This window comes from Babylonia areolata, chromosome 3 (genome assembly GCF_041734735.1).
Source record: "Babylonia areolata isolate BAREFJ2019XMU chromosome 3, ASM4173473v1, whole genome shotgun sequence".
NCBI classification, from domain to species: domain Eukaryota; kingdom Metazoa; phylum Mollusca; class Gastropoda; order Neogastropoda; family Buccinidae; genus Babylonia; species Babylonia areolata.
The window spans coordinates 41,379,373-41,405,865 of NC_134878.1; the positions used below are offsets into that span (position 1 = coordinate 41,379,373).

At 38.4% G+C, this 26,493-nt stretch overlaps 1 protein-coding gene and 1 non-coding gene across 2 annotated transcripts; both read right to left on the minus strand.

Moving 5' to 3' along the window:
- Nucleotides 1–1,106: 1,106 nt before the first annotated feature.
- Trnay-gua (transfer RNA tyrosine (anticodon GUA)) lies at nucleotides 1,107–1,196 on the minus strand. Its single transcript is given in 2 exon segments — nucleotides 1,107–1,142; nucleotides 1,160–1,196. It is a non-coding gene; the product is annotated as a tRNA-Tyr (tRNA).
- Nucleotides 1,197–3,296: 2,100 nt separating this feature from the next.
- On the minus strand, nucleotides 3,297–25,263 carry LOC143279989 (transitional endoplasmic reticulum ATPase). The gene is made up of 18 exons (XM_076584394.1): nucleotides 25,132–25,263; nucleotides 23,652–23,757; nucleotides 23,095–23,267; nucleotides 21,672–21,752; nucleotides 20,503–20,695; nucleotides 19,766–19,897; nucleotides 17,953–18,189; nucleotides 16,450–16,585; nucleotides 15,821–15,933; nucleotides 14,153–14,317; nucleotides 9,715–9,837; nucleotides 8,985–9,197; nucleotides 8,423–8,507; nucleotides 7,874–7,967; nucleotides 7,320–7,449; nucleotides 6,775–6,933; nucleotides 5,161–5,318; nucleotides 3,297–4,316 (listed from the first exon to the last, which is right to left on the minus strand). The coding sequence occupies exons 1-18, from the start codon at nucleotides 25,149–25,151 to the stop codon at nucleotides 4,217–4,219; spliced, it is 2,418 nt and encodes an 805-aa protein (XP_076440509.1). The 5' UTR covers nucleotides 25,152–25,263; the 3' UTR covers nucleotides 3,297–4,216.
- Between the last annotated feature and the right edge of the window lie 1,230 nt (nucleotides 25,264–26,493).

A 26,493-nucleotide genomic window follows, 5' to 3' on the forward strand; every position in this document is an offset into this window, starting at 1 on the left:
TGGAGGAGTCAGAGGGCGGGGAGTGGAGGTGATGAGGAGTGTGTCTGTATGTGTGATTGTCTTTCACTTTCTACGACGCTACAACTTGGCTACAGGGAGCCACATTCTCATTTTGTACAGTTTTTTGTTTGTTTTTTGTTTGTTTTTCATGGAAGCGTGGACTCTTTTCTTTTTTCTTTTCTATTCCTTTTAATGAGAACTGTAACAAATGCGTACATTTCGAGTCAATGATGTTTGAGTACAAACATGTTCAAGAGTACAAACAGACGGCCGTGTACAGTGTGCCGCGGACAAATTATACGAGTACACTAAAGCGCGCACACACATTTCAAGTGTAAGCATTTGCAAACAAGCTTACAAACGTACGAACACGGGCATACACACAATCCTATAGTATAAAAATAAAAACAAATGACACTCAATAACAGCTATAAATACAAATTCAGACAGACAATCAGTGATCGTCAAGGTTTTGAGTTTCAGTTTCAGTAGCTCAAGGAGGCGTCACTGCGTTCGGACAAATCCATATACGCTACACCACATCTGCCAAGCAGATGCCTGACCAGCAGCGTAACCCAACGCGCTTAGTCAGGCCTTGAACTTTACCAAAATAATCAGTGGAGAAAGATTCGTTAGTTGTTCAGTGGGGTTTTTTTTTTGTTTTTGTTTGTTTTGTTTTTTTCTTCAAATAAAAACAAATACTTGGTCAGTTACCCCTTCACGGCAGAATGTACTGGATTTTCCGATTTTTTTTTTTTTAATTTTTTTTTTTAATATAACTTTTCAGCAGAATCTCTTATATAAGAGTCTCTTATATATCAGAAAGAGAGAATCAAACAGAAAAGAAAAGAAATCGTGCGGCACGGAACGATGTAGCCTGCGCCCTCAGTGGACTGCCACGTCCACCGGCGACATTTCTACCTTAATCATTCCAAAAATGAAAGAAATTGTGTCAAATTATATGTTGTGAAAACAGGTATATTTTATATGAGGAGTTTGATTTTATTATTATCATTATAATGTTGAGGGCTATGAGTAAAAAAGAAGAAGAAAAAAAATTTATAATGTTGAGGGCTATGAGTAAAAAAAGAAGAAGAAAAAAAATTTCCCGCGAGGCGGATTTGAACCACCGACCTAAGGATTGCCATCTTTCCAACCTCTACAGTCCTCCGCTCTACCAACTGAGCTATCACGGGACCCTGTGACATTTCACAAAATAAAATTTATATATCGAAAATCATATTACGGCTCTTGACCGGTTCCTTTGTACGGAAAGATGCCATCCATGGTTTTATTATTCTGTCCCTGATGGGGGAGGTGGTGTAGAGCACTGATTCTATCCCAGTTTAGAAAACGATATTTCGCAGTATCTGGGCGAGGCAACTCTGGCTACCGAAGCGCTCGCCGGGGTCCATGGCCTTTGGGAAAGAGGGCCATGCACAGCTTCAGCCTTTCATTTACCGCTAATTTGATCTCGATCCCAATGCTCAGAATTTAGCACATGACTTAACTCCACTTCTCTTCCATCGATCCATCAACTAAAAAATAAAGATAAATTAAAAACAATATTAAAAAAAAAATTTAAAAAAAGGGAGGGAAAGGCAGTTGTTAGCATCTGGCAGGCACGGACATCTTTCACACAAAAGTGTCGATGGTATTGTCCTCCAGCTGCGTCATCGTTTCTTTTACGTGACGCTTTTAGATTGGGTAACGACGTATGATTTATGTGACGTAACTTTTATTACCAAGGCCTACTGGATAGGAGAGGGGAGGGAGGAAGGAGAGGTGGGGGTGGGATTGGAACGACAAAGAACAAATCCTGCTTGTCTGTATCCTACACTTGGTCTGGGACAGCTGTTCTCGTCGTTGTCGCAGCGGTTGAGGGATGAGCTTCTGCGGGCTTGACTTCGTCGTGCAACAGCATGGCCAGCCTTGCCGTCGCTGTTGGAGTGGCCAATTCAAGTTGGTCAATCATGTCTTATCATATTTGATGTGTTCCTCATAATGAAACTTGTTGCGTCATTGGACTGATTCTAAGCGGTCGATGTCCTGTTGTTGGTATCGATTCCAGACTAATGGTGAGAATTTTTTTCAGTATTGGTCGGACTTGTATTGGACTTGTATGACCTGATGGCCTGGAAGTTGACTGCACTCCTCCTCAAGAAGCCTAATGTTTTGCTTTGAACAGATGTTCTCAATGTGCTGTCCTCCTGAATGGGGTCTCAGCTCTTGAACTGTCACTCTGAGGTATTTGGTGGACTCCACTGTCTGCAGCTGGTATGTGGCTATGCAGTTTGTACGCATGCCTCCGTATCTTCCTTTTTGTTACAGGCAGGGTGTTGCATTTTCCAGGGTGGAACACACTGGTGTGGGTCTCCAACATGTTTTTCCTTTGACAGTGTCGGTGTATCTGGTCTTTGTATTTTACTAACTAGATGGAATGTGATAATACTGTACTCCATATGTTTTATGGAAAACAATGTATTGAATATTGATTGTGTTGTTTTTCCATTTTGCTTCTTGTCACCAAAAACATATATATATATATAGAAGTCCATGGCTTGACACACATTAATCAAAAAAAGTTTCTTCAGTTCCCAGTCACTCCCAGTCCGTTTCAACCTTCAAAACCAGTCTCAAGACATCTGCTTTTAACTGCCTTTAATTGATCTCCTGATGCCTGCTACAGTGTGGTGTGTACTTTTTTGTTTTCAGTGGGTGTTGTGTGGAGGGGAAAGAGGCAGAGCAAGGCTGATTTTTGGGTGTTGTGGTTGGGTTTGCATTGATAGGGCATTACGATGTATGCAACTGGTTTTGACGATGCAGAGTTAGTGCTTCTCCTGCCATCATGCAATGCCTGGTAGACTTTTCTGAGTCTTCCCATGATGGCTGCATTTTTAATCCAGACATTGATTTCAACATCAAGGAACAGATTGTTTAAAATGATGGGAGTCCAAGTAAGTAGCTCACTAGCTGTCAACAACACCTCAAGAGTTGAAGTCACTGATGAAGGTGGCATGTTCACAATATGACCAATGATACCCACCTTTTTCTTCTTCTTTTTTTTTTTTTAATGTTTTTTTTACAGATGGTCAGGTCAAAAACATTAAGTGCATGGTGATTTGTTTCCCATTTCACTTTTTTTTCTAAACAAGATAACCAGACATCAGTTCTGATGTTTGTTTTCTTAGGGGTTTTTTGTTTGTGTTTTATGAGACTGAATCAAACCAGTTTTCTGGAATGCATTTCCTTCCATTAACATAAACATGCACTCACAAACAGTCCAGCACACACAGTTCAGGTTCAGTCACTGGCTTTAATAAATCTGTAAAGTGGCTCTGATACAACTGCATGCATACAGATAGCCTTTCCAAACATATCCACCATAAACTATAATTCCAGCAACATCATAAAAAGTGCAACCTTCTAATGGTCTTATATGCCTGTCCACATAACAATAACAGATCATAAAAAAAGAACATATGTCTATTTTTGTCATTTTTTGTTTTGTCTGTCTGCTTGCTTTCTTGAATATGTTCCATCCAAACTGCATCATAGGTGCAAAAAAACAAAACAAAAAAAAAAAAAGTGATCAATTTATATCAAAAGTTCATGACTGCTGATCAACAGTGAAAAGTCCAGTTCAATACAAGAAATGAAAATGATTTTGCCTGTCAATGGAATGAAGACATCTAGGGGTCAATGTTAATCCAACACTGTATCTTTTTGCTTATGTAATGGTGTATATAACGGTGAACATGGACCACTTGAATGATCACATTAGGTAATATCTACCAAAGTACAACATAAACATAAACAACCATACACACATCTCACATCAAGTAATTACAAGGGTCTGCTCTTTCCAATGAACTCTCCACAACATTCCATGACCTTCAGAAATAGGTTACACTGTATGATCCATCAAACCCAATGAAGCTTTACAAAAAAAAAAAAAAAAAAAAAAAAAAAGCTGAAAAGTAAAGTAATAGAAAGAATGGAAAGAAAAGGAGTGTCTGGGTCCCTCTAACCTACACCACACATCAGTCATACCAACTGACAATAATAGAACAATGTTAATAAACAGTGAAGTTGGTTCATCATCCAGCCCTCATCACAGACTGCAGCAGCAGAGTCTCATCGCAACAGGCAGTTGTGTCACATGAATGATGAAGGGCATTACGCCCTGACAGTGAATCTGTATGTGTGTGTGTGTTTAGCTGTAGAGGTCATCATCTCCATCCTCGCCGCCAAAGTTCCCTCCGCCTGATCCACCTTGGCTGGGACCTTGACTCCCACCTGTCTGACCAGGGAACCTGAAAATACACAAAATTCCAGAATGTAAGGACTGAAAAACAGATAATTTCTTGCATTCCACTTCACAACACACTGCAATCAAAAATAAGGTGAGTAAATGCCTTGTAAAGTTCCAAGTCTATAAAGATTGTCCATCAAGGTGTGCATACTGAATTGTACCACACTCAAACCTAACTTTAAAATGTCCAAGAAATAGGAAACATGCTTGCTTGCATTATAATCATTCACTGAAAATTGTGGGTAACAATAAAATTCTGATGTTCACAAGTATACACTATAGCTGTATTCAATGTCAGTGCACACATTTTTCCCAGCATCTCAGAATCACTAAAAATGAATTCTCACTCAGTACAAAGAGCCCTTATATTCCTATGAGATCCACAATTCAGAATCAGACTAAGTTGTGAGCATAGCATAAAAATCAAAATAGGCCACATGGATGTGACTGCCTAGCTCCTAAGTGTGGTGGAGAAATCCGAGCAAGTCTGTGCAGCAAACCAAGTAAGGGAGATAAATACACCAACATTTTCAGGGTAGTGTTGGTGGTTACTGCTGAGCTCTATAAACATTTTGTGATCACAAACTTGGATCCCATGTTTCAAATCCTTGGTTCAAAAACTGTTGTTATAATTTTATATATAATTATTTCGCATTCAGAAGAAAACAACTGATGTGGACTGCGACAGCTGTTTCCCAATCTTTATCGTAATTATTGTCTTCACAAAGTACCAGGCTAAATAAATTATTTTATAAATAACCATAAACACTTTCATTTCAGCATTGCAAACGAGAGAAGAAGAGTGGAAACAATATTAATACATAGCTCAAGGGGTTTAAGCTCACCTGAAGTTTCCACCAAATCCTCGGCTTTGCTGAAGTGTCTGAGCAAACATTTCGTACTTGCGGATGTCATTGTCTGTCACAGACCGACGGGCAAACTTCATCGCTTCTTCAAAATGGGCTCGGGAAATTTCAGGGACAGGATCATAATCTTCTGTTTCCTGAAGAAAACATAATTTCAATTTTGTTAATTTCAGAACCATAAAACATGCTAACTTTTTCTCTGAATATTTTTTCTCTCACACATACACTATTTGAACTACAGAATTATAAATTTTACTACATGTCCACCCAACTGTGCCTTTTATTTCTATCAAAGATGGAGAATCAAATTTTAAATAGTATCATGAAACTAACTGCCAGTTATCCAGTGGACAAAAGCACAAATATATGGGCTACGAAAGCCTCATTGTGATGGAATAGCTTATTTTACTCACTTTTGAGTCTGTTATAACCCGTTGTTCAGTTATGTGTGTGTGTGTGTGTGTGTGTATGTGTGATTTTCTCTGGAAATACTTTGTCTACCAATCTGGATTAAACATAGTGAGGAAAAAAAATCTTCACAGTCATACCAATAATAGGCTGTAAGTCTTCCGGATTAAGCTGTATTTCCAGATCATGAACACTATATTTTGTTGAGGCTACATATCCAGAAAATCATAATAAGGCTATTCCCCGCTGCCAGAAAGTAGAAAATGGCATGATTTTTTTTTTTTTTTTTTTTTTTGCATTCAAAACAAAAGGAATACAAATTATGGACAGAACACATACAATGACACTAACTACACCATCAAAGTGTTTACAGCATATAAATATTTTAAAGAGGATACTGAACTAGAATGAACATAAAAAAAAACTGAATTGATGGTCTCAGTTTCAGTAAGCCTGGTGTACATTGATCTGGTGAAAACAGCTTTGTGTTGCTGTGCGCCGGAGTCAATGGCAATGTTTCATTTACCACAGACTTAAGTTGTTTTTTTTAAAATAATTGAGATACATTAAAATAACATGTTGCCATCTAGAATAATCAATTTACTGCACACACACACACACACAAAAAAAAACAACAACCAAAAGTGTAAACAATTTTGGTTCAGTGTTGGCAGACGCATTTTATCCCTCTAAATCTACTTACTTCTGACCTGAATCCCCCTAAAAGGCCTTTTTCTTTCTTCCCAAGCTAAATAATATTTAATGCAGAACACGTTTTTCACGATCTTTAAAAAAAAAAAAAAATCTTTCTTTCCCCCAAAATGATTCCTTTACTGGATAAATGAGTGTAACTTAAGTGAGTCTTGACGGCCTTGCCTCTTGTTTTTTGGGGGTTTTTTTTATTTTTTTTTTTATTATGTAGTCAAATACATCATAAGGAGCATCGCAACAGCCGTTGTTGGCAACATCATACCCAAGTTTCACCCCCCTGAGAATTGCCCAAGATAAAAAAAAAAAGAAAAGACTGGACAATGTACCCTTTAGTCACTGTTTATTCACTTGCAGACAATAATTCTGTACACACTTGCAGATGAAACACATGCAAATCCTATTCAGTTTAAAAAATACCACAGACTGAGATCATGTTACAGACAGTATGAATGGAAGAAAAAAACCATGCTGTACCATGTCTGCATCAGGGTTCTGTGCCCGAGCCTTTTCATAGCGGATCTCCGCCTCAATGGCCAGTCGGATGGCCAGCTTGCAGGCTCTCTGGCAGATCTCTGTCAGGTCAGCACCACTGAAGCCTTGGGTCACCTTGGCCAGGTAGTCCAGATCCACATCCTGAACACATCGTTTATGCCATATTATAACCACCAACAATCAGTCTTCTAGCACCCTTCACATCATTGTGCACAAGTGTTGTTACTGAGAGTAATATGCATTTGGAGGAATGACAGCAACATCTAGACACCTGATTCAAAAAGGTTGTTTTTTCAAGCCAAAACACACAATTTTTAACCCACAGTACCCCCCCCCCCCACCCACCCCCAGCCCCCCACAAAAAGAAAGAACAGCCACAGCTTTCAATAGAACTGGCATCCTTATTCACAACTATCCTTTTCCAGACAGCAGTGAATGAAAGCTATCTCGACCTTTGATTTTATCTCAAAGTTTGCAAAAATGCTACCAGTACAGGAAATGCAGAAAGGGGATGAAAAATAGATTACCTTTGCAACTGGTGATTTTCGCAGGTTGGCCTTCAGGATGCTGACACGGGACTTCTCATCTGGCAGGGGAATGTAGATCAGCTGGTCAAGACGTCCAGGTCGCAAAATGGCTGGGTCAATGATGTCAGGTCTGTCAACACACCAATAATTGTAAATATCCTGAAAACCCTATTCTAGCTTTCAACATCCTCCCTAAGAGATCAATGTAAAAAGATAATTGAGCATTCTGGACCCCAATAGAACACTTGCGATTGTATTCATTTTCTTTAGCACTTCTTACAATTGATATTTAAACTGTACAAAATATATACATAAACAAATACATAGAAATATACAAAATGAATAAAGCACAAAATAACAAAACTTGAACAGCAAATATTATAGTCATAACTGAAAATGAATGCCAGTAATAAGCACACACAAAGTGAAATAGCTAACAAAAACATAAAATCATCTGCTCCTGCAAGTACTTAAAAAAAAAAGAAAAAGAGATGTTGACCATGTGCTGAAAGCATTTCAGAGCAAGCCACAGCCAGTGAAGGTAAGAAAGGTACCTGTTGGTGGCTCCAATAATGAAGACATTCTTTTTGGCACTCATGCCATCCATCTCCGTCAGAAGCTGGTTAATCACACGGTCAGCAGCACCACCTGAACCCAGCACAACAATTTATATTTTATTGTGTTCATTTTGATCATCATCATTATCATGATATATTTCCAGATCAACTGACCACATAATAATTATCATGAAGTCTACTAAATCATTATGGCTAATTCTGGAAGTTGACTACTGTATACAGTTCAACATAAAGATATTCAGCACAATTATATCTAAAAGCAGTTGAGCTATCTTAAACTCATTCTTCAGTATGCATACAAAAAATGGCCCAGAATGAGAAAATCAATTTACTGTGATCCATTGTTACTTAATTTTCAGCCCAAAAGTCAGATAAATTACCTCAAACCAAAAGAAGACAGACATGGGGTCAAGACTGAAGAACTTTGAGAGTTTGCATGAGTTTTCTCCCTCTCTCTCTTGAACAGGCAATAATGGAACAATCCTTCTGCTGACAATCTCTGACTCTAGCAAAATAATCACTCACCTCCATCTCCCACACTGCCACCTCTGGCCTTGGCTATGGAGTCCAGCTCATCAAAGAAGAGTACACAAGGTGCTGCAGATCTTGCCTGTGTTGTAAACAAACAATAGTTCATGACAGTAAAATCAACAAACATTACTGTTTACACAAATGTAGACAATAGTCAGATGCCCCAGTAAATAATCTATGGTGCTCTAGTGCCTCTGAGTTGGTATTCAGAATGAAAACTTTAATATTAATATCCTGCTAAGCCCCTTCTTTGCAAATAACTGAAATAAACTGAGAATACTCATACTGATTAATTCTTTCTAATCAATAGAATGCATACTGTACAGCATGGTATGCGCTTGCAACTTTGCTTGGCTGGGTATTTTGTGTCAACAGGGATGTGACCTCATTCATGTCAAGACTTATTTGCAAGGAAAAGCAGATGACAAGACAATAAAATTCTGTTCATTTTGATGCGCAAAATGAAACATGCCCCTGATCCCTGGATATTATGGACAGCAAGTAGAAACTGCTAAAGATGTACAATGCCCCCATCGTCCAATCTAGTCCAACCCACCTTGTCAAAGATGTCTCTGACATTGGCCTCAGATTCACCAAACCACATGGTGAGCAGCTCAGGGCCCTTGATGGAGATGAAGTTTGCCTGGCACTCATTGGCAATGGCTTTAGCCAGGAGGGTCTTACCACAGCCAGGAGGACCATAGAACAGCACACCCTTGGATGGGGTCATGCCGAACTTGAGGAACTTTTCTGGATGCTCCACTGGATACTGTACATACCAAGGTTAAGAATGTGAAGACAAAAGAAACAAAACATACACATACTCAAAATCAAATTTCAGCAGGAAAGATGAAAAAAAAAAAAAACCAAAAAAAACCCCAATGTTTTTCCCAAACAAAAATCAGAAAACAAAACAACCGAACACATAAATTATAGAGTATAAAACAGTTATTGTGCTGATAAGCCAATCGTAAGTCATGACCTTTATCTCTCTCCCTGATTTGCTATACCATTAAGGAAACAGCCACTAAGATCATACTGATGTCTTCCATCCTACCTAATCTCATTTCTTTCAATACTTCCAGTAACTGAGGAAATAAAGTTATAGTCTGCTATATGCACACACACCCACCAGCCAAAACAGCGCTATTGCATACAATTCCTTTTGTTATGTGAAAAAGTAACAATATACCCATCATTTCTGTTTTTCGTTTTTGTCAACAGGTCAGCAGAATATAAAAATAGATCTAAACCATCTTTTGCTGCAAACAAAGCATGTCACTTACTTGCACCAACTCCTGCAGTTCTTTCTTGACGTTCTCCAGACCACCAACATCCTCCCAGGTAACATTGGGCACCTCCACAGATGTTTCACGAAGAGCGCTGGGGTTGCTCTTGCCCAGAGCCCACTGTTACACAAAATAGTGTCAAGTGATTTGCATGTAATAAAACAATAAATCATCAAGACTGCCTGTTGAATTTTTTTGTTCTCTTTCCAACAACTGAACTGTCTACTCAGAACACACTGGTCCCTTTTGTTTCCCTTTGGCATCTACAATTCTTTTGTCAGACTTTTCATTTACATTACAGTACGATGCAAGGGTTTCTTGCAATGATATAGGTATCAAAAGTAATGAAAATACCTAATATACATTTGACAAGAGTTAAATATGAAAAATGAATTTTTAAGTATTATAGCTACTGTTCCATTTGCTAGTAACAGGCATAAGATTGGGAAATTGTGATTGAGTCTGAAAGGTGGGTGTCTGGGGGCGAAGCCCCCTGAAGCTGAAGGTTTTTTCTTGATTTCAAACCATAAAATCTGCACTTGCGGGCCACTAATTCTGCTGAGGTATTCCAACCCACAGAAGACAAAAAATCAGTCCAATTCTTCCTAAACTGAAGTGTTTTTGCTTCCAAACCTGTAAAGTCAGCCTTGGGGGCATGATTTTCAAAATCGTGTCTGTGTGTGTGTGTGTGTGTGTGGTTTCAATGCAACTCTGTGTATATGAGAAAGACAGACAGACAGACAAAGAGACTGAGAATAGGGGTCGGGCTGGACATGGGAGGAAAGAGTTAAAGTTCATGTATCTATACTGCTTTAAATACAACTCTCCGTGTGTTAAAACTCTTTGTGTCAGTCAGTCAGTGAGTGTGTGTTTGTGTGTGTGTGTTTTCAAGGAAAATGTTCTTAGTACACAAGTTTGCACTGTACCAATATAACTGACCATCTGGTCTCTTCAGCTGTAGTCTCTGTTCCACTGACATGCATGTGTGTTGGTTGAGGAAAGAAAGGGGGAAGTGGAATGACTGGAGGGAGGAGAGGGTAGGTCTGTGACTGGTTATATCACTTCCAAGCAGTCAAGGATTCTCAGCTGGAGCTAGTGGTCAGTGTCTTGGCTCCATGCCAAAATTGCCACAGTCATTGACAGTGGTTTCATACCCCCCCCCCCCCCCCCCCCTCCTTCCCTCAGCACTGGTAGGAGACTCAAAGAGAGAGGGAGGGGTACCTCAGCAAATCATGAAAGTGAAGTCTGCAGGAGGGGGACAGGGTGTGGGGGGGGACTTTTGGACTTCGATTTTGGTGCTCTGACAAGTCACTGGATCGCCTCCCAAGGGGTCAACAAACGACGCTTTCAAAAGAGCATTCCGTTTTCATTTTTGACAGATCATCGGTAAACGATACAGAACAGCCCATCAGCTTTTTCTTTCTTTCTTTTTTCTTCTAGAAAACGGACGCTCCGTCTTTAATGCAAATGTGAAAACAGATTTCCGTGCCTAGACTGAAGAGTTGCACTCACACAATCTGACACCAATCGCACTTGGCCTTGCCCGCAGTGTCCATTTTGTGAATGACGTCGCCTACCTGTAAAATTTTTTTTTTTTATTCTTCTGTTTTCACGATCTCATCTTGCCAGACCCAGTTCCACTTATAATTCACTCCTTTATTGATCTCTACAACAAAAATCCTCTAATCCTTTGAGAGTTTTCTCATTTTGTCAATGACTGAAGACGATCCACGAAATCAGGCATCTTTGCAAGTTGTGAAGCCTGCGAGTGAGTTTTGTAATTCTGACCGATTACAGATCAGCTGAATGATGACAGAGGAGCAACGGAACACTTATTCTCAATTGGTTCGCTTATCCAAACATGGGGTATTTTAGCAAATGCTGTGGGTCTATCTTGTCGACTGGTCGGACAACGTTCGTGCAACCTTCGTGGGTCGGAAAAAAACCTCACCCACCCCTCCACTCCTCCGATTTTCTCAACGGATTTACGCGATCTCAAAAAATGGCCTCTGGAGCCAATTTTCGGTCAGAAATCTGACTATAGTCGGAAAAATCTCATGCCTGAGAAATGAAACAGACTTTCAAACATAAAGTTGTTTCAACACTGACAACAAGCATCAACTGTTATGAAAAATAAAATTTCTATTTTACAAAAGTGCACTTGTGTGGACAATTTTTACAAGCCTTCAACATTTGCCTTCAACATTAAAAAACCACAACATAGAGGAATATATTAAGACATGAGACAAATCAATTATAAAGGACGATCCACTTTTTTGACATTCAACTGTACTTACGGGAAGGTTCTACCATGGAAAAACGCAAAAAATCTTTTTTTTGCATGAGCTGGGGTTTTCCGTGATTTAGATTCCGAAAACCCTTACCGATTTCGTAGTATCAATGCCTTTTGCAGTCAAGTTTCATAAGTATTTTTAAATAATTATTTTCTGAGGTATGCATGTTAAAATTAAAACAGAAATGTAGCTAATTAATTATGCATAAACTTCAAAAAATCATATCTCAGCTTCTACTGAACATAAAAACAAAATTTAAACACAAAAATAAACACCAGAATCCTCTCAAACCCCCTAAAAACTGAGCTAAAACAGTCCAAAACAAAGTATTTAATTGGCTGTTGGTAGAAGGGCCACATAGCAGCAACCTAGTTCTCAACCAATCAGAGGCCGCGTCAGTAATGGCCTTTGGCTTGACACTGTTTGTGAAACAAATGGAAGCTGATTGCTGAAGTTGCATGCATTGCCTGTTTTCAACACACAGTGAGTGTATAAACTTGTTTTTGGTCAGAAATGGGTAAGAGGAAGGCTTTTTACAAGTCCAAAAAGCGTGTGCCTCCACAGAAAAGGAGAAAATTAGAGCAGAGTGGTGCAAAAGATGATAGTTCAGGCGATAGTGGTGATGACAATGCAGCTAGTCTGTCGTCTGCTACAAGTGCTTAGGGTGAAAAACTTTCTCACACTCTGGATGTAGAGTTTGACAAGGATGATGAACTCTCAGGGTATAGATTTGTTGATTGTGAACTGTTAGTTCAATTTGTGAATGGACTTTTGTGCCCTGATTGCCAGAAACCACTGGGTTCAAGTCACCTATCTTCTGTGAAAGAAGAAAGAACCGATCTTGCTCCTTTGTTTACATTTGAGTGTGGATGCAAAAACAAGGTCAGTTTCACAACTTCTAAGATGATAAACAAAGTTTTTGAAGTAAACAGAAGATTTCCATTGTCTATGTTTGCAATAGGAAGACACCAGGCTCAGGGAAAAAGATTTTTAGGGAACATGAATATCCCCACTTCTTTGAACAACAAGACATAGAAATATGGCCTTCGATACATCAACTTTTTAGGAGACAGTAAGACCTACACTACATTGAAGAATGAAGCCATTTATGAAAATGTGACAATTAGAAAATTAGATTGCTGTGGCCATGTCCAAAAAAAGGATGGGTAGACATCTTTCAAACAAAGTCAGTGATCTGAAAAAACATTCAGCCATAGAGGAAAGACAGTAAAAGGTATTGGAGGCCAGAACAAACTTAACAAAAAAGCCATCCTGATAATTCAAAAACTATGGTGCAGCTGTCAGAAAGAATCCAGGCAATTTAGATAAAATGAAACAGGCTCAGCTGGACAGAAAAAGAGTTGCATCAGGACAAATACAGGCAAATGCTGTGATGAAGTTTGCTTGACGACATAAAGCGCTGACTGCTGCGGACCAGGAGGGTGAAAAAACTGAGGAGTATTACCAGGCAGGGGCCCATGAGTAGTACAGTGAGTCAGAAACTATTTAAGCATGCACCACATGATGGAAAAAAGTCATTTGAAGTACTTTAATACATAATTAGGATGCAGTCAAAATGAAAACTTTAAAGCCCATTTTCTCAAAACGCAATTTTCGCCATTTATGTTCACCATTTCCCAAATATCTAAAAAAAACTATTCATCAGATTGAGCTCAAATTTTCAGTATGTGTTTATTACACATTTTGCTACATTTTGTTGGGAGCTTTTGGTAATTTAGGCCTTATAAATGAATTTGTATTTTTCCAGTTTTTCACATAATTTAGAAGACCAAAACAACATTGACTTTTTTCTATGACTTTTTTCCTGCCAACACATTGTTCCCTGTTCATCTAACAGTGTTTCTGTGACATTTCATACAAATAGCATGTTTAGTTCTTATGTTATCAGGGAAACCCTGATGGAACCGTTTTTCCGTACGCACTACTTTTCACAAAATTCAAACCCTATTTACAATGTGAAGATATGACAAAATCTTAAGCTGATTTCAGATATGCAAACAGTAAAACTTAAACTAAATACAGACCAAATTTGAAACAGATTGGTTGAAATTTAGTGGGTAAACCAAGATGATAAAAATTGGTAATTTTAGGTGTTTTCGGGTGATAGAACTATGCCTTACACGGAAGTCGTCCATGGTCACAGCCAGAGAGTCCAACACTTCAGCATCAATGGTGTCATCCTCCAAATCGATCAGATCCATTTTCTCACGGATTTGTTGCAAGGCGGCTTCTGAACACAGAGCTGCCAAATCAGCTCCTACATGGCCATGGGTCTCCGAGGCAACCTGTTGACAAATACATAGGTACATTAAAATACAATCATTTTTTGACTTTTCATAAGTGGAGTGGTAACTTAGTTGTTATGTGCCTGTTTTGGAATCTAAATGTATGGTATCAAATTCCACACTTGCCAGAAATTTCTCCCCCGCTACACTTTGAGTGGTGGCCTGGATATTTGTCATTTGGATGAGACAATAAACTGAGGTCCTGTGTGCGGCATACACTTAGCACATGTAAAAGAACCATGGCAAGAAAGAGTTGTACCTGGCAAATTTTTGCTGTAAAATCCATGCTAATCTACATGCATAAATGCATGCATCGCTGAGGCCTGACTGAATAAAACAGGAAAGAAATAATGAGTGCCTAACAGCAGGCTCAGTCAACTCTACTCAAATAGGCAGCCTGTTGAGCAAGTGACTGTAAAGCACTTAAGAGTTTGGTCTCTGACCGAGGATAGGCACTAAATAAATGTCCATATCAACTAATCAATCCAAACCAACAAAACAGACTAAATGTAATCTCTCTTGTCAAAGCACGTTTATTCCAATTATATTTGCAACTGGTGAATGAAACTTGTAAATAAAATCTTCACTTATGTATAAACAAGTGAACTGTATGCCAGAATGACTGACTTTATTTTTTAACTTTTCATCATAAGAGTATAGTTTGTTGTTTTTTAAGCTACAAACAACGGACAATGCATCATAAATACTTTTATTTTTTTCAAAATATCTGCAAATATGATTATTGTAGGGAAATGACACGAAGATATAGGTTTAACCTTCTTCCCCCTGAACTGCCCGATATGGCCCGCTGGGAGTGCTGTATTCAATCCCTGAACTGCCCAGTATGGTCCATGTTAACAGCGTTAATTTACCCTAACCTTCACTTTTAGCAGTCTCATAATGCACTGAGAGTGGAAGTACATCTGTTACTTCCTTCCAGTGCTGCCAATTTGAAATCTGAAACAAGTGGATCGGTCAAGTTGTTTCTGAGCTATGAATTTTTTAAGTTAATTTTTTTGGGGGAAAAAATGGCTGAGAATGATTCATTAAACATGCCTTCAATCATGGGCAACTGTTATGAGGTATCTTTATTTGTAGCCGAGTATTTAGAGAATGAAAAAAACACACACACAAACAGATCACCCAGTGAGAGTTAGTTTTCATAATCTTTGACGCACACACAGTTAAAGACTGGGATGTTTTAAAAAATCATTCTTCACAATTAAAATGTTCAGAATGCACTTGTATGTAAACTATGACATTTTCTGCACATCATGAACTGTCTTCTGCAACAAATAAATTGTATAAGATAAGGATTGATTTATTTTGTTTGGTAGTGCGAGTTGAATAAGCAGTTAATTCCCTTCACAAAAGACAGTTCCCTTGGGATTTTTCTGTCGGGGGACAGAGGGTTTAATTGTCTCAACATTCACTTGGTGAGGTCTATAATAATGTGTACTCAAACAGTAACCAAATCAAAATTTAACCCACATGCTTACTAACCTGTTCAAGATCAACATCATCTCCAAGCTTCATGTTCTTGGTGTGGATTCTCAGGATCTCCAAACGACCAGTGGCATCAGGAATGCCAATGTCCACCTCACGGTCAAATCGACCTGCAAGCAAAAAACAATTACTTTTTTTCTCTTCACTCTGCTCTTTCAGAGTATATACTGTATTGACTTGCCAGAAAAAAAAATTGTTCTGAAGGACATAAAAAACCAAGCAAAAATACCCATACAGCCCCCACCCCACCCCTCCCCAAAGTAAAGTTTCTTAATTAAATAATGCCCCAAACCCCTATTTCTCTAAAACTAAAAACTGAGTGATATTTAATATACAGATAAGTTTTGTGCTTGTGTGGCGGAGAAATTCCTTCTATACTTTTACAACCTTGGTCTTAACAAAACAAAATTAGGTGCATTAAAATAAATGCACTCCTGGAACTACATCAGAGAGAGCACCCCCAAAAGCTGTTTTTATCCAAGACAGCCACTGTTGTTAATAGCAACCATTAAATATTGTCAAAAAGTCACAAGTCATAGTAAAAAAATAATAAATATTTTTAATTTTTGGGTGCCAAACATTACCCTAAAAATATATATTAAAAAAAAAAAAATCAAGGTACAAACCAAAACGACGGAGGGCAGCATCTACGCTGTTGGGCCTGTTTGTGGCTGCCATGACAATAACATGAGACCGCTGTTTCAAGCCATCCATCAAAGTAAGCAGTTGGGACACAATGCGGCGTTCCACTTCTCCATGGGTCTGGTGTGGGAATAAAAGGAAACATTTCGTAAGTCCTATGTGTAAAGAGTCAAACCTGTCAAGGATTAACAAACAGACAAATACAAAAACAACACATTCAATCAAACGCTACAGGTGATGTGACTGAGCCATGTTTCCTGCAAAGGGAAAGCAAGTTCAACACAGCGTGTCGAAGATCCTGATGCTATATACAATGTAATAAACAAAAGTAATTTCAGACACTGCCTAGAATATAAATCTTGGGCATTTATTTTTATAATTTGCATAGGGGTTTTTTTCCCCCTGTTTTTGTGTTTTTTTCTGCATCATAATCTGTACCATTTCAGTGGCATTACTCCCATGCTGCTCATTCCAGGCCCCCAATTCACAGCCACGCCCGAGATTGTCCATCAGTCCCAGAATCGGCAGTCCACATGGCACAACCAATATTACAGTTTATTAGGTCGCCAGGAGGCCACACACCAGAGAAGACCCTGTACAATTGCTCAGTCACTTGGGTGGTGTTCAGCAGTGCCTGTTCTGATTTAACATACACAGGACACCAACTGCTACGTCCCCTACTGACGACAACAGCTGCAGTCAAAGAGCCAGACAGAGTGAGCATCACCTCCAGAATAGAGATTACCACTACGTCCCTCCAACAACAGTTCCCAGTAAATTTGGTAATGTCAGACTCCTGCCAGAGTCTGCACTAGTGGGTCACGGTTAAGTATGTGTAATTAAATAAGGAAGACGATGGTAACATTGCTGCTACAGAGGTCCATTTTACATTTAGAACTACACAACATTGCTGTATTTGATACTTCCTTTCATCATCATATCGGCAGACCAGGCATGATAAAGAGACAGACATGCAGAGTTGGTCAGAAAATTAAAGCAACACACCTAAAGATTCATTTGTTAAATGGATAACAGTCCACTGTGTGGTCCAAGTCTTCCCATTTTAGCCCACAACATGCTCAACTCTGGACAGGAGCCAACTGCAGGCTGAAGAAACCTACCTCCGCTTGGAATCGAACCTACATCCTCCAAGCCCTTTCATTGTGGTGTTAACCACTTTGCCACAGTGACTCTACAAATCACATAGCTAAACAGGAACATAATTATCTGTTACAAGTGTCAGACCAACAAGAAGTTCTACATTTTCACAAACAAAATAATTTGCTCAGGTCTGTGCCTGATTTGATGAAAACTGCCTGTAACTATCAAGGTAAGTAGACCTGCAAAGTTCACTAGCATCACATCATAATACTCCATAAAGCTTTACTTCTGACATATTACAAAACACCACTACCACCTGTTTGTTTTTTAGATACCCACAAAGCAAGGATGTCAATGAACAAACAATTTCACAAGCCCTCCCTCACCTTTTCTCTCTTGGGAGCAATGGCATCCAGTTCATCAATAAAGATGATGGCAGGTGCATTCTTCTCAGCTTCCTCAAAAGCTTTACGCAGATTGCTCTCAGACTCGCCAGCCAACTTGCTCATGATCTCTGGGCCATTAATGAGGAAGAAGAATGCTCCAGTCTCATTGGCCACAGCTCTGGCAATAAGGGTTTTACCAGTACCAGGAGGGCCGTACAGCAATATACCACGGGGTGGCTGAAAAGAGAAAAACAAGTTACAAGATCAGAATTTGTTACTGTAATAATAATAATAAAAGAAAACAGATAATGTGTACAATGCCCAATTATGTGAAGAATTAGTTTTATTTGGAAACTCACACGCATTTGCTACAGATGACATTTTAGATTTTATTATTTTACTTGCCAAAAACTTTCTGTACAAATGCAAATTCAATAAACAACCACCAATGCATTTAAAACTCAATGCATTTAAAACACAGCTCAGATACAGATAAAAAATCGAAGAACATGCATCTTATATACTAATGAACCATCATGCTTTCCGTACAAGGTGGAACAGTTACCTTCCAATTATGGAAACTGTTACTTAATCATAATTTCGCACGTTCCATAGTTACCATTCTGTATAACAGTCCTTACTTTGTACTAACATGTCTTTATTTATTTCTTATATGTATTATTTGTTTATTTTTTTAACTTTTATGGTTGCTGTTGTCTTTACAATGTGATCAACTACAAGCTTTCTTTTCCAATAATGCAGAAGTGGTATACTCATGCTCATTATTATTATGACATTATAATGCCACCACTCGCTTTCGCCTTACCCTAGATACCATTACTGTAATAGTTGACACATTTGATGCTGTTGCTATGTTACAACTGGTCCAGGCTATTTACTATTAATGTCCTCTTAAATCACCATGATTACTACAATCATTAAGGTGTAAACATTGATTGATTGAATGATTGGACAAATCTTCCTGTGTTTGTTTGTTTGTTGTTGTTGTTATTGCTGCTGATGTTGTTGTTACAGATTTGGTTTGCCTTGGTATAGTCTGTTTTGTTTTATTTTGTCTTATCTCTCTCTCTGTAGTGGAAGATGCTACTGTTCGTTGTATATTGTTTGTTTCATACTATTCTCTGTATTGTATACATGTTTTTTGAAAATTAAAAAAAAGTTTTAAAAAAAAAGAAAGAAAAGAAAACAGCCACCATGAAATGGTTTCCTTCCACAATAGTCAATTCTCAAAGATGAGACTTTATCACTTTACCTGCAAAAATAAATTACTGGCTTCTGAGATCTTTGTAAAATACATGCACAAGCACAGTGAAACAAAGTCATAGTACCTCTAAGCCATGTCCATCAGTTGTAATTGGGTAAATTTATAATAAAATATTAATGGACAGGTGAAGTGCACAATTTCACAGTCAATGACTAAGTTTCTGACTCAATCATTCCATTCCTCATCTCTTCAGTTTGCAGATTTGACACCACAGTCACAATTTTGTCCACTGCACTGAAATACTGAATTTCAGATCAAACCAATGATACATCTGACAGACTAAAGTTTTCTGCAATACTCAGCATTCACTCACAAATGAGTGAAAATTGAGTACAGTGGCCATTCCAAATATGGTAAAGTTACTATGGTGCTTTAGGACAGTACAGATGCTGAAGCAAGGTGTTTTGGGGTGGCACAATGCATATAGATAGTATAATACCATGCACTCATGACCGCCACAAACATAGGCACACACACACAAAAACACCACATATTACACAGATTTCCTCAAAGTCTGTTGGTACTAACCTTGACACCAATGGCTTTGAAAAGCTGGGGATGTCTGAGGGGCAACTCCACCATTTCTTTGATCTGGGCCAGCTGTTTCCGGCACCCACCAATGTCATCATATCCCACCTCATTCAGTGCCTCCTCTTCCTCCTATGGGGGGAAACAAATATATAAATAAAAGGATATGAGCATAAAAAATGTGCACATTTTCTTCCTATCATGTTTCTTATTTCATATCAATTTACAATCTGAATTCCAGAAACATCAACAGCCATTTCATTACAAAGCAGTTATATGAAATTCATAAATTTTGTGTCTGCAGTAAAATGCAATTCCCTCACTGTTTACTGACTTCCTTAACACCAGATTTAAAAATAAATATAAGTCACAAAAAGATATTGACATCACACCAGGAAATAAAAACAAAAATAATAAAACAGGACTTAAGCTGGATCTAAATATGTTGCGAACATATGTTTTTCCCCCATTTCCTCCCTCTCCCTTCTTGTATCCAAAAAGGCAATTCCAAATCTCAAAAGTCATATGAAAATACCTTTAAAAGTATTTTTAAATGACAATTTTAATTCTGGACAGTAAATGTGAGAAGCAAGTCAAGCATGTCATTTCAAACATGTTTAGCTTTGACACCAATAATGGTCCAGCTGCGAAGTAAAAATCCATGAGATGAACAAATACGGAACTGGTGGCAGAAACAAATACTGCCCAAAACCGTTTGTTTCCCAAACAAGACTGACCTCACGTTTGACAGGTTCACCCTCACAGTGGATGACTGTGTCTGGTGCCACAATACAGTGTGGGGAAGGATCTGTTTCAATGACTTTGAACTCCACAGCTCGCATCCCTCCTCGCACAAGGAAGATGTCCCCCTTCTTAATGGGGCGGTAGGCCTCCAGGAAGTAAGGCTTCAGATACACCTCGAACAGGTTGCTGTCACAGACAACACACAACGCACCATCAGATAACTTTTCTGAAACCACACACACGAACAGCCAAAAAGTTTACTATTACCATTACTACCAAAAAAGGAGTATGGTTGCCTACATGGCTGGTAAAAACAGTCATACACATGAAAGCCCACTCACACATGAGTGAACAAAGGGGTTGCAACCCACAAACACTAAAGAACCATTTAAGAAATAAATCATCCAACTTTTTTCCATTTTCATTATCATCTAAGGAGCAAAGTCTTGATGTGTATTGTAATTATACAGCAAGTTATAACTCACTACTTTCTGTCTCTGTTGAAAAGAGTGATGTCTAATACTTTAATAGATATTTAATATTTACAGATAAAATGAATCAAAATCTATCATATGCTTCTCCCTTTCTACTACTTACAATTTGCATCTTCCATATTCGATGATGATGATGATGACATCTATATCTTTTTTATGTACCACCTCTTCTCAGTCAGAGACCAAGCTCTAAGCACTTTACAAACACAATCATTTGCACTACAGGATGCCTATCTGGGTAGAGCCAACTGGGTAGAGCTACCGTTGAACACTCATTCATTTCCTGCGTCATTCAATCAAGCTGTAAGTCACACACACACACACACATGATGATGAAACCTTTTTACATGTATGATCATGTGTTTTTGTTTTGTTTTGTTTTACCCTGTGATGTAGGCAACCATACTGTTTTCAGGAGTGTGCATGCTGGGCATGTTCTTGATTGCATAACCCACTGAATGCCAATGTTCTGCATGTGTAAACACATGAACAGGGTTCAGGCACTAGCAGGTCTGCACATACACTGACCTGGGAGATCGGAAATATCTCCACCCTTAACCCAGTCATATACTGATTCATAACCTCTGTCAGCTTCCAATCGATGATACATTCCAACTTTCAACTTCACCACATTCTTTTTAATACCAATTAACTGTTTAAATACTTACCCTGTGATACCTTCCACTGTATCATCAATTGGCAGAACATGTATACGCTTGCCATACTTCACATCTGGACATGCTTGGATGCTGCAACCAACATTTTTTATTTATCATTTATTTTCTTAAACAAAAAACACTACATTTCACTGGACTTTCAAACTGCACATGCCTTCTACAAATCAAATATGTATAATTAAACTTAACAGAACATATTAATACATGCATTTTTGTCTTAAGTTTAAAGCTTTCACAACTTTTTGACTTCAGTGATACATACCAACCCTTAACATTTTGTATGAAGTACTATAGGCCCCATTCCCAATTTCAATACAATGGGAGAAATAACCAAAATGAGAAGACACAACAACAACTGCAAAATTTTAGAGTTCTAGCAGGGGTCACTATACATTTTCCCCCTAAATTTTTTTTATTCAAAAGTTTATAGAATCAAATATATTTTATATACTGGGAAGTAAAAATAAAATACTGCTTAAAACATTATCATTCAACAACAAAAGAACACTGGCAGAACAATAAATATTCATCAACACATGGATTTAACTTCAAAGCTTAGTCGTGTACGATGCTTACATATGTTGCCTATTTCTAAACAAATTTGTTATATTGCTTTTTTCATAATTTACAAATATACTTTATATCATCTGCTTGCTTAAGGTCTTATCAACATCCGCAGTGTTGGCTTCACTTTGCTGATTCTACATTTGTACACAAAGAATTTAGCTTTCAATAAAATATGCGAAAAGCATCTATCAGATTGTTTTGTTGTTGTATTTAATTCTAAAATTAGTAAAAAGTACAGATAATACATGACTGAGATCCAGTCCATCACAAATCAAACACTTCTGTTAAATAATTTACAAAATCTGTCCAAAACTTTTGTTCATGATTACAATGTCATAAAGATAAATAATGTTAGACTGTCTTTTATCTTGACAAAAATTACTCTTGTTATTTGAGAACTATCATGCTCATAAGCAAAGGATTTGTTACAAAAACATAACAACTGATCTTAATCTGAATCACTATGCATTCTTACTGAAAGTGGAGCAGGACAAAATAACACATGATAATCAATGCAAAATATTAACATATAGAGAGAAAAAAACTTTCAAAAATGCACAAGATTCCTTAAGCAAACAAAGATAAGACAGGAAACCAAATTCAGAAACTTTGAAGGACACAGCAACCTTTCTAATATCACCATCTTCTACAGACTTCCCATTCTTACCCTCTCTAAACAAATCTCTGGACAGAATCAACTATTCTGTGATACTTGAAAGAACTTGTCTTATACAAGCTGAAGAATTCTCAAGAACATTAACTTTGCCGATACTGTACAAACTGCTTAAACAAACTGGTACTACTGACTGACAGTGACATGCATATATATGATAATGTGAGCACTGACCTGACGACATCACCCAGACGCACACGCAAATTATTTCTGACACATCGGTTGATCCTGATCTTGTCATCAGCGGTGGTGTCATCTGACAGAACAATGCAAACAGTCTCCCTTCGTCTTTTTCCTTTCAAGAGAACTGTGTCACCACGGAATAGCTGCAGTTCATCCATCTTTGCCTTGATTGAAGGAACAGGGCAAAAACATTTTTCAGTATAAACACAAAACAAAAAGTTTCAAAAACATATTCAATGATGCCATTACATAAAATCTATATTTCTGTTTAATAACAAGAACAGAAACTCTAAATCAGTTCTTCCAATATATTTCAGATGTGAATAGCTTAGTCTTTTAAGCTAAAAATAAAAATGACTGCTAATGGAGCTTCTACTAATCAGGAAGCTTATTCTTTCTTTTTTCCAATAAATTATAAATAACAGTTTTACTTTATGCAATGTTTTGAAACAAAAATTTAATAATAAATATTAGCATTAGTTGCCATTAGTTTTTATAAAACTGAAAAGTCAACATCCACAGAACTGTGTTAACATATTCACACTAACCTGTGACAGAGAGACCACAGAATTGTCCTCATTGATAGCCTCTTCCACCAACAGCCTGTTGGGACGTTCCTTTTTCTTGAGGATGGCAGTGGCCAAATCATCTTCACTGTAAACAAACAACATTTTCTGTTTCCACATGACTTGATAAATGATTTTGTTATTGATAAGCAGACTTAGTCATTTCAGAGAATAATTCATTCTTGCACTGTAAACCTTACACTACATATGCTGGCCCAAACTGTATCATTTGGTGAAATCCTTGAGAATTCAGAATATATTATTATGATTATATGGTTATTATTATTCTTCCCTCAGGTGAACACCATGCTGAAGATTGCTGTTGAATATCATTTCACACTTGCCTGGTTGATAAAGGCATTTTTGCCAGCAATTTGTTCCCATCTTGTGTGAATCGTAAAAATTCACACATCAATTCCAAAACATTTTCTTGTAATTGGAGCTGTGTTTTTTCTAAATCATCCAGAAACTTTATCAGTTTATGACTGCTTCAACTTCTTCTTTTTTTCTTTTTTTTAACATGTTTATCATGCAACCAATTTGTGTTTGTTTATTTCTTTAAACTCAATTCATTCCTTACCTATCCATCTTCATCCTGTGTCCTATGATGATCCAGTACTTATTATTTTAAAATTTACAATGTACTGCTGTGTAATGTTCAACTTCACAGTTCACTATTTAGCTATTGTAATTAGCTATCATAGTTCAGATAGCTTTACTGGATTTAGTTTTACTTTCACAACTTCCTACTTCCACAAAACTATCACTCCTGATTTGTCCAAATGAAACACTGCACTGTTGTGGGTGTTACCTTGTTTTTCCTATCCATATGACAAAGCACATTTGACCACTTACCATTCGGGGTTCGACACGTTTATTTATGACGTCACTGACGTGTTTGGGCCCATGACAAAGAAGTCAGCGTGAAACCAAAAATAGCTCAGAAACGAAACTGGAACATGGGAATCCCTGTACGATTGCCCTAAACCTGGTAATCGCTGATGTCAATGACAGTGATGATCAACCCGACTTTTAATGATACACTAAGGTCAGGCTGCTGTCAACTTACGAAATCGGCGTCAAAGGCATCACGCTAACCAGGTGAACAGCAGACATCTACGTCCACCCGATAAACCATTTCGTAATACTAATAGTAAAAACAATCACCTAAAAACAATGTAAGTCACAGAATTATGTCATCTACATATGACTTTGTTCTCTTCGCCACCATAACGTTTATATTTTGGTATTAAGTGTACTGTCAATTCCAAACTATAATACTGAGTAAAAGGAGTTGAGTGACTGTGAAACCGGTTCTTTCAGACAATGATAGCAGAAGTCTACTTGAAACCCAACAGAAACAAAAGCAATATTTGATCCCAAAACGCACATGAAGTCGTTTGATGTTGATATAAAAACAAATTTGGTCAGTTAGAACAGAAACGATTGTGAAAATACATACTTCTGCTGTATATCAGCCATGGTGATTCTGTACGGTCAGGAGCAGTTGCAACGGAAGCAATGACTTCGTCTTTTTGATCATAAAATGGGCCGCTGAAGTCTCGCGCGAACTCTCGGTAGTCCCAAGCACAGCTGACGTTTACATTGTTTTCGTTGATCGGAATGAAACAAGTGCCAAGAATAATTCTGATTTTTTAAACTGATGCGTTTAATTCGGCGTGAAAAATAGATATTTTCATCTTATATTGAAACTATCATCATTAAACGGTTTTTATTATTTTTTTCAAATAATATAAGGCTGTTACGTCACACAAGATGTCCCACCCACTGACAACAAAATAAAAAAAAAGTCCGTGGTCCCAACCGTGGTTTCAGATTCCGGAAGGCATCAAAGCATGCAGACAAAATTAATCTATGCATATATGATACACAACAGCTTCTTTAAAACACACACACACACACACACACACACACACACACACACACACACCGTAAGGGAGTGGGGGCAGGACAGACAGATCTTTACAGTTTCCAGGATGACAATGAATAGCGTTTCCTCTTGCCCCTTGCTCCCACCCCCTCATCCCCCATGAATCTATCTGTGAATGCGCAGATGGCTGAATAGTCCAATCTGCGCACGAAAAGTTCGCTGACAGTTGGGGCAGACAAAGACAGGCATACCATTGTCAGGGAGCTTGTTTGCCCGTGACTTTCTGGCCTGCCTCTTCTGAACAGCTGCAGCAGTCCTGTTGGCCTCGCACAACTTGGCGCCTTTGTGCACAGCAGCGCGCCATTTGTCACGGTCCACTGCAGATTCCTCCCAGGAGTCAGGGTTGATATCAAACGCTTTCAGAGAGACTTTCAGAGTATCTCTGAAGCGCTTCTTCTGACCTCCGTGTGATCTCTTCCCTTGTTGCAGCTCGCCATAGAAGAGCCTTTTGGGCAGCCGATGGTCTGGCATGCGCGCCACGTGTCCAGCCCAGCGAAGCTGGGACTGCATCAGGATGGTGAAGATGCTGGGAAGGGTGGCTTTTGCGAGCACCTCTGTGTCTGGGGTCTTGTCTTGCCACTTGATGTTCAGTAGCTTCCTGAGGCATGTTGTGTGGAAGTGGTTCAGCTTCTTGGCATGTCGTTGGTACACTGTCCAAGTTTCGCAGGCGTACAGTAGTGTGGGGAGAACTACTGCTCTGTAGACCTTTAGCTTGGTCTCAAGACTAATGCCTCTTCTGTTCCAGACATTTGCATTGAGTCTACCAAAAGTTGCGCTTGCTCTTGCAATCCTGACGTTCACTTCATCGTCGATGGTCGCATTTCGTGACAGTGTGCTGCCAAGGTATGTGAACCGCTCCACCGCACTGAGTCT